We start from the raw sequence: 9022 nt of genomic DNA on the forward strand, positions 1-9022 counted from the left end.
AAATGGAGCTCCCCTGGGCCCCTCCTCAAGTGTCACCTCCTGATACCCCAGCTGCCAACAGACTCATCCCCAGAAGAAAAGTGGAGGAAGGAAGGCGAGAGGCAGAGAGGTGGGGAGCACAGGAAGTGGGGGGGGGGTCACACGGTGTCCCCAAGGGGCCACCTGGCCCACCCCCCCCCCCACCAAAGTCTGACTCGGGGTGAACCGGGCAGGAGGGTCGGAGGGCAGGGGAGCCCGGGAGGGGAGGCCGAGGGAAAGGCAGAGGGGAGACAGCAGGAGGAGGAGTCGGGCAAGATCTTCATAATGCTCAGTCCCCAAGGCCCAAGGCACCAGCGGCCACACGGCTGCTGAACAATGCAGTTTTGAATTCAATTAAAGCGATTATCTGTTGTGCCAAATAAATTGTGTACAGCATATAGCCTGCGGCACTTACACCTCCGGGCTCATTATTCCCTAACTGTTTCCTCCTGTTTATGCGCTCTCAAATTAAATTGCTGATAATATGCGCCAAAATAAAAAATGAGCACACCTTGTCCCAGGAAAATTGATTCTCCCTTTTCCTGAACCGGCGATTGCCAGGTTTTATATACTCTGTTCCTGGTGATCATTAGTAATTCAATTTTCTTTTTATTAGCCCCCTTATCTGCTGAGCAATATAGTGGCAGAGCTGACCTCTTTCGCACGGGTAAATGTTTAAAATCTTTTCCCTGATTAATTTTGCCAGTTAAGAAAAAGAGGAGAAATGGCCCGGCTCTTAGCCATCACAATGAATAAAGCTTAATGTTGATTGTGATGGAATTTCTAATGCCAGGGAAATTGATTGAACGCGGCAATTACACTGCAATAGTAACTCAAGGGAGATGGGATCGCTTTCTCCTGGCCGTAGCCTTTTGGTTATTTAAAACAATCCAATTTGCAAGGATAATTATGTATTAGTGTTTTATCTGCCACTTGAAATGAACAGGGGAGTTTCGATACTGGCCTAGCATTAGCAGGTTATTGCTGCAAATTACTTGATATCTGCTTTCTTTCACATAAAGAGGAAATTAGGCAATCAATTACCAGAAAAAGGTGGACAGACGAATAAGAGGGGCAAGGACGCCCTCTGCTGGCCACCAGGCCGTTCGGCAGGGCTGAAGAAGGGACCTTGGTGGGGGCGGGCAGTTTCAGGAAGCCTGACCCTTGTCCTCACTCCGTTCCCGCACTCCCCCGCACCCCCCCCCCCCGCACTCGGCAGGAGCCCACAGGGGCCCAGGTCCCTCCCCTACACTGCTCCAAGGAAGTCTGGACCTGAGCCAATGGTCTGTGTGGGGAAACGGGGAAGGGAACCCTCAAAGCAGCCTGTCCACCACAGGAAGGCACGGCCGGAGGGCTCCGAGCCCGAGCCCAGGGTCTGCACTCCAAATGCCCACGGCAGTAAACGGAAACTTGTGTGTGAGGCAGCTCGCAGTTGGCCTGGGGACAGGCAGGTGCAGCAGGGGAAGGAGGGACACAAGAGAGGGAAGCCTGTGGCCCCTACAGAAGAAGGTGCTTGGGGGAGTCACCCACTGACTCCCTGGTAGTCCTCCAACCAGGGGAATGCTCGTCCCCACTCCTGGTCCCACCACAACCTCCTCGGCCAGTCTCCAGGTCGCAGGGTGGCATGTCTGGAGCCACGTGCCCAGCGTTTTAGGCCCGTGCGCCAGCATCTTTCCCGAGCGTCCTGCCCACTTCTGAGAATGAGGACCCCACTCCTTGACCTGGCCACAGGCCCTTCCCGGCTCACTGCCCCTCCAGGCCTGCCGGACACTCCTGGGGCCCCCAACACAGCCACCTCGCATCCCCGAGCATCTTCATGCAGGTCCCATGGAGGTCCCATGTCACCGCCCCCTGCCTTACGGAGGCCTGCCCCACCCGCCCATCATCAGGTCCCGCCTTCCCTCTGGCCTCGGCCCCTCCCACCCTCAGGGAAGCCGGCCACACAGGACCCCTCTCTGCTCCTGCAGCACGGCAGAGCTCATTCCCACCCGTGCCCGTCACCTGCGGACAGGCACAGCATTTACGCCTCTCTTCTCCTCACGCCGGTCTCTTTGGATGTCCCCTCCTCAGAGACGCCAACCGCTTGGCTAAAGCTGACCATCCACCCCTCCCAACAGCTCTCCACCGCTTTATCCCACGTTTCCCTTTCCTCTGAGCGCTTGTACCACCTGAGAGGAGCTTTTCAGCTAGTTTACGACACCCAGTAGCTGTCTGTCTTCACGACAACGATGCGGCTCCAGCACGTCAGGGCCCACGGGAGCCAGCACGCTGCCCTGCACAGAGGCCCTCGATGCACGCTCGCCGGATGGTTGGGGTGATGGTGAGGCGTAAGCGGGGAGACGCAGGACGGTGGAGGACACGTGAATGGAGGATGGCTGGCTGGAGGACGGATGCGGGATGGGGGATGGGGGATGGAGGGCAGATGCGGGGGATAAGAGGGTGCGCGGATAAACGGATAAACAGGTTGAGGGAGTAGCGGATGGAAGGTGGATGGATGGATAGGCGGATGGACGAATGGACGGACAGACAGTTGGATGGATGGGGGGAGGATGGAGGGAGGGGATGGATAAGTGGATGAGTGAGCGGAAGCTTCTCCAAGCCCCTCCCCCAACAGGCCTCTCCCCCCCACCCCCCACCCCCGACCCCGCCAACCCCTGCACTTTCCTGCCAGGGCAGTGGGGATGGAGGGTTCTCCTCTAACTACAAACTTGTCCGTTCGCCCCCTAGTGGAGAGAAGTGTAAAGGCGGGGACTGTGTCAGCCCCCTCCCCCCCAACCCCATCTCGCCCAAAGCCTTTCTCCTCCTCTCACACAGCACTACACACCCCCACCAGCAGGAGGCAACCTCCACGTCCTCAGGGGACACCCGCTAAAGCTCTAGGCCCAGACAGAGAACGGTCATCCCAGGCCCCATAAGCAAGGTACGCAAGCATGTGGGCCTGAGCCTGTGGGCACCGCTCCAGGGTGACACACAGACCCTCCCCTCCCATAAACCCGCAGACCCAGCACCCCCGTCAGCCCCTCACTCCTCCAGGCCATTGTCCACCTGGCAGCCACAGTTGAGTGTCCTAGAACATACTGGCCTGGGTCGCTATGTGAGGGTGCCGGCTCCAGGCCATGGCCCCAGGACGCGGCCTATGTGGCCAGTGTCCTTCTCTCCCCAGAGGCCCCTCAGCCAGCAGCTCCGGTAGCAGGCCCACTGCCCGCCGGTCCATCCAGTCCGCGCCCACGGCAGCCCCCGCCCCAGCCCCCAGCCGCACAGAGTCCTCCTGCTGGGAGCAGGGAAGGGCACACGGCACACCTGACCACCTGCCTGGCAGGAAGGCTCAGCTTTGTTTGGCGGGCCCCAGAGTCGTCCGCCCCCTGCCCCGTCCGGAGAGGGGTCCGCGGCTGCAGGCCCTCAGTAACAAGACGGGAGAAGTATTCGTACGAATAGCGCTCCTTCCTCTGGGGTGCCTGCTATGGGGAATGGCAACGGTCTGGCTCAGGCCTGTCTGCCCCCACACCAGGCTCCTTGGGGACACGGATAGCAGAGGCCTGGCCAGGCCACAGTCAAGGCCAGCCCCACTGGACTCCTGGGAGGGCGGCCAAGCTACACCAAGAGTACAGGCTGAAGAGGTCAAGTGTGCGCACCTGGGATGCCCTGCAAACCCCCTCGGCGCCCACCCCTCCATTAGGACACCCTGCACCTGGGACACAAGAAGGGTATGGAGGGGCCCAGGGCGCGGTCTGTGTAACCCTGCCCCACTCAACACCTGGCTCGGCAACTCCACGAACACTTGTTTCCAGGCCCAGCAAAGGGGGGTGACGCCCGGCGGATGCTCACCGGCGTTCCAGGAACCCAGCTCTGCGGAGCACTCTGGCCCCCAAGAAGGCAGGGCAGAAAGCAGGGAGCTCCCAGGCCAGCCAGAGGCAGAAACCCCAGCTTGGGTGCCGGCGGGTCTGAGAGCAGCAGGCCAGGGCGGCCCTTCCGGAGGGGCGGATCTGGGGCCCAGATCACACTGTCTGCTCGCTCTCCGACCCGCTAAGGAAGGGGAGCTTGCACACGGAGGACCCAGAAAGCTGGGACCAGCTGGGCCCACTTGGGTCACAGTCAGCCACCAGGCACCAGAGCCACAGTCCCCGATTCCCCTCAGCCTCCGTTCAGAGCAAGAATCTGGAATAGCCGTGGCCACTCAACACACTGCCGCCCGTGACGGGAACATCCTTCCCCAAGGTGCCTCACGCCACACCCCTGGTACTCAAGTTTCACTGAAATATCACCATCTTGAGGCCCCTGGCCCAGCCACCCAATCTCCACTTGCCCCGACCCGCCCTCCTTGGGGCAAGTCACTACGGAAACGTCTTGGTGCCCGTGGGCTAGGATGCAGCGGCAGGAGAGTGGAAGGGACCGCCCCGCCCCATGCCTCCGAGACCCCCAGCACCCGGGGCAGGACGCAAAGGGGCCTGTGGACACGGCCAGCCCTGAGCAGCGTCCCGGTGTGACGGCTCATCTGTGGGGACAGACGTCCATCCGGACCGCCCCTCCACTCCGGCCCGAGCCACCCGCCGCCCCCCAGGCTGAGCGTCCCCGGGACGGGGAAGGTGGCTCGTAACAGGCGAGCGGAGCCGGCGCAGCTGCAGGAGATGACCCCCTCCCCCCGGGCCTACCTTCCTTGGTGGGGGGGTGGGCCCGGCCAGGAGGCAGGCAGCACAGCCGGTGCCTGGTGACCTGCGCCAGGCCCTTGTTGGGGTTCTTCTTCAGCACGGGGCTGCTCTTCCCCCGGGGGGCCTGCCTCCGCCGCAGGCTCAGCTGGCTCTTGGCGGTGGCGGCAGGCGGGGCGCCATTCTTCTTGTCGCAGGGAAGGCTGCAGAGACAAAGAGCAGGCAGGTCCCAATGGGCCCCCCCAGCAGGGCGGCTCTCCCCATCTACCCCTGCCCACCCAGACCCCAGCACCGTGGAATCACCCCGGGAGGTCCCAGCCTGCCCGCCTTCTCAGCAGCGGCCCGTGCGCTCCTCCCCCACTTCAGAGCCCGGAGCCGGGGCAGAGGGAGAGCGGCTCCCAACCCTTGACCCCCACCCGGTGTATCTGCACCAGGTCCCCTCGGTGTCCCTAGGCCGGATGAACCCTCCAGTGGGGCTGGGGGCTGGGGGCAGCGCTAAGGAGCCACCGCAGGGGAGGGGCCGCCACCAGCTGCCCCCAGCCACCTCTGCAGGAGAGGCTACTGCTCACAGCTCCCCTGTCCACATCAGCCGAGACAGGACGGCCACCGTCCAGAAAAGGCAGGGGACTTTTTAACTGTCTGGGAGAGCAGGGCCAAGGACCAAGGTCAGACAGCAGGAAGGACCTCCAAAGGGGACTCACAGTGAGAGTGACTCTGCCCTTGCAGTTACCAGCTGCCGTGATGAAGTCCGAACCCCAGACCAAACCTGAGCCACAACGCCATTTTTTTAGCCTCTGCACGATCCTTGCAGGTGGAGGGCCAGGGAAACGACCCGTATTCAGTGAAACAGTGACTCCCCTGGTCACCTGGCTGCCAAGGAGGCAGACTTCCCGGTGCGCCCTGGGTTTGCGGACCTAGTGCGTAGCTGGGTATAAAGCATCATCCACAAACCCAGTGGACCCGGAACAGAAGCTGCCCCAGCAGCCTCTGGTCTGTCACCAACAGGAGATGGGAGGGCTCCCCCTGTCGTCACTGGCTGAGCCCCGGTTACCCCAGTAACCCCAGCCTCATTTGCACTGGGTACAGTAACGCCGCCAGCCACGCTCGGCTGGACCCGTGGCCGGTGATGCTTCATCTCCTCCTCCCACGGCCCCGCAGGTGAGCCCTCCCACACGCTCCGCATGCCCAGCAGGGAGCTGCCAGGCCCAGGCCTGCCCCCCTGCCTGCCCAGACAGGACCCTGGGGTGCTGGCAGGGGCACCTACCTAGCGCCGCCCCGCCTCCGGATGATCTTGGTGCGGCTCTTCACTTTGTAAGCCGAGAGTGGGGTCTCACTGAAGAGGGGCTTCAAGCCGCTGGGTCCCACTGCCGGTCTGTCCCCTGGGGGGAACCTAGATGGGAGCTGGGAGGCATGGTCCTTGCTGCCAGCTTCCGACTGCCAACGAAAGGAGGAGGATGAGGAGGCCGAGGGGCTGGACGCCTTCCACTTGTATTTGCTGGGGGAGGCCCCGAGCGTGGAGGACGCGGACGACCTCCTGGGCTTGGCATCCGGATCAGCTCTGAGCTGTGGCTTCTCCCCCTGTGCTGCTGTGCCAAAGGGGGCCCTGCACACGGTCTCCGAGGCTGCTCTGGGACTGAGGGCCCTGCGAGTGGCCCGGGGGCTCTTGGCTGAAGCAGCCACCCACTTGTAGTTGTTCTTCCGGAACTTGCTGGTTCGACAGGACACGAGCAGTGAGGGCTCCCGGGCCTGTCTGGGTCCAGAAGCTGCTCTGGCTGGGCCTGCCACCGAGCCGGAGGAAGCCGGCTGATCTGGGTGGCCAGCATTCACTCTCCCATCTCCAAGGTGCTGGGCGACACAGCTGGCCACAGAGTGTGAGCCCACCTTCCGGCCCGGAGCCGCGCCACTGCGCTGGGGCAGGGTGGGGGACAGGAAGCGTGCCTTGGCCGCAACCGCACTCTCGCTGACAGTCCGCCGGGGCTCGGAGGGGCTGTCACTCACGCTGCTCACAGACTTTACCACCCGAGGCTTGCCAGGCTCCTTCTGGCAGACCAGAAGGGGGTCCTCTGTACCGCAGCTCCCCTTGGCTCTTCCCGGCCTCGAGGGTTGCTGCTGCCCACCAGGGGGCTCGCCCTCGCCCTCCTGAGGCCTGTGGTGGCTCCAGGAGGGGTCCTCACATCCTTCCAAGGAACCCCGAGAGACCCCTGCAGCGCTAGCTGAGCCCGGTTTTGATGGTGGCTTGATTTTGATAACCATGTTCTGATCTGGACTCAGCTGGACCTGCCTCTCCAGGACATACTGCGCGGGGTCAGGACCACGGCTGCTCCCAGCCCTGAGAGGTGGCTGTGCGGCACAGTCACCGGGCGGGTCTGAGGCTCCTGGGGGCCGATTCACCAGGGAGTATTTCTTGCGCCATGCAGGCCCATGGCTCAGGGAGAAGCCCCTCCGGCCGGGACGAGGGTAGCTGGCACCGAAGGCCCGGCTGCTGTTGTAAGCAGGTGGCTGCCAGCGGGCAGCGGCCGACGTGCCCGGGGCAGGGGCGTTGCCATGGAGGTTTTTGTAGTCATCGATCAGACCTGAGAAGGCAGAATCACGGGCTCAATTAACCAGAGGCTGACAGTAAACTCAGCCAACAGCCCAGTCCCCCGGAGGCGCATCAGCCGACAAGACACCCCACAGACCCCACCTCCCTCGTGAGCCCACGCCTGGCCCCAGGACAGTTCAGCCCGAATTCCCTCCGCCCATCTTTCCCATGAGCCTTTCCCATCAGTCTGCTTCCATCCTAGTCGCTTACACTGAAAACACACCCCTGTGGCTTCATGTTCCTAATCTGTCGGGAGTATTATACCGGGTCCACAATGCTTTGAGGTGAAATGTCACTTGATATGAAGAGACCAGCAAGGCCCCATGCTCTAATGCCTCAACAAGGGGGCCGGTCAGCCACGGAGGCCCTCTGGCTTGCCCACGGATGCAAAGGAGGCAGGAGTACTCCTTAATAATCCCCCCTGCCTGGCGCACGGGACAATGAGCGTAAGACAAGTGACACAGGGGTCGGCACTCCACAGTTGATGGGAATGTCACACCGTCCTCCTCTAAGGGGAGAAGAGCCCTGATTGTCTGGAGGCCCGACAGTGGATAGCAGTCCCGGGGCCGGAGGGGTACAGGTTCAGCTGGAACACCCCAGGGAGTTAGGCCTCAACCGGCAAACCAGTAGCTAAGTCCTCCGTTCCAACGCTGCCCACCACAAGTCCCGTCCCCAGACCCAAGAAAAGCCATGTCCAGACCTGGTGACACGCCAGGACAGCTGTGACAGAAGCCTCTGGCAGGCTGGACCAGCCCGCCTGGACTCTCCCCCATACACATTTTCCAAATCCTTAAGTCTTCTCTTCATGGGAAAACTTTAAACGGGGAAATTTTTCAGAACAGAAACCTCAACTTGGGTGTAAAAACTGAAAAGATGGGAAACTGAGGCCTGGCGAGTGGGGGCCTTGGAATATCAAGAGGACTGTGTGTGAAGGGAAGGAGCCAAGACGAGGCGTCCAGGGGCTTTGCCACGCGACACCAGGTCAAGCTCTCCACCCTACTGTGTGGCACCGAGAGCGACAGGGCGCCGAGGAAGTGCCCGCCCGTGGGTGTTGGGGGGGGGGGGGGGGATGCCTCCCGCCGGTTACTAAGCGACGGCCCCGCCGCCACCCGCTGCAGCGCCTGAAGGACACGCACTACCCGTCCGGAGAAACGGGCAAGGGGCTGACCCCGGCCGGCCCGGATGCCCTTCGGGGTTCCCCACCGCCTCCCCGACCCTACCCACGCCCCCACCCGACCCGACCCGGCCGTCCAGACCGAGGGCGCGGAGCGACCCCCTTCGGGGAGGCGGGCAGCGGCCCTTCGTGAGGTAAGGAAGGGTAAAGAAAGGGACGCGCGACCCGGGCCCGGCCCGGCCCGACCCGACCCACCCTGCAAGAGACGGATCTGTCGCCGTAATTGCTCCTTTTCCTCCATCTCCGGAGTCCGCGACGCCCGGCCAGGCCCCCGAGACGTCATCGCCGCGCGACTGTTTCCCCGCCGGCGGGGCGGGGCCCACGGAAGCTCCGAGCCTGCGCACTGCAGCTGGGCCAGGGCGTTGGCCGGGCTGCGAGGAACGCGCCGTCGTCCTGGCAACGCCGGCGGAAAGCCGGGTCACGCACGCACAGGCCAAGGGGCGGGGTGACGTCAGCAAGGCGCGCCGGCCAGGGGCGCGAGCGCACGGGCCCGGAGACGGCCGAAGGCGGGTGGTTTCGGACCTGGTGCGGCGGCAGCTGGCTCCGGTGCTACGGGCTCTCGTTCCCTGTGGGACCAGGCGAGGAGCCGAAGTCCGGACCCGTCTT

General features: G+C 63.0%; 1 protein-coding gene across 2 annotated transcripts in view; it reads right to left on the reverse strand.

Annotated features, from left to right (window-relative positions):
• The window catches only part of ZC3H3 (zinc finger CCCH-type containing 3), an 88852-nt gene extending 80111 nt beyond the window's left edge, over nt 1-8741 (reverse strand). For both annotated transcript variants that reach the window (XM_058699296.1, XM_058699295.1), the window contains exons 1-3: nt 8612-8741; nt 5926-7234; nt 4668-4864 (exon numbers count right to left, since the gene is read on the reverse strand). In XM_058699296.1, the coding sequence (XP_058555279.1) occupies nt 4668-4864; nt 5926-7234; nt 8612-8699 (1594 nt within the window). In that variant the 5' untranslated portion in view covers nt 8700-8741. The remainder of the gene's footprint in view (nt 1-4667; nt 4865-5925; nt 7235-8611) is intronic.
• Between the last annotated feature and the right edge of the window lie 281 nt (nt 8742-9022).

This window comes from Neofelis nebulosa, chromosome 14 (assembly GCF_028018385.1).
Source record: "Neofelis nebulosa isolate mNeoNeb1 chromosome 14, mNeoNeb1.pri, whole genome shotgun sequence".
Classification (NCBI taxonomy): Eukaryota; Metazoa; Chordata; class Mammalia; order Carnivora; family Felidae; genus Neofelis; species Neofelis nebulosa.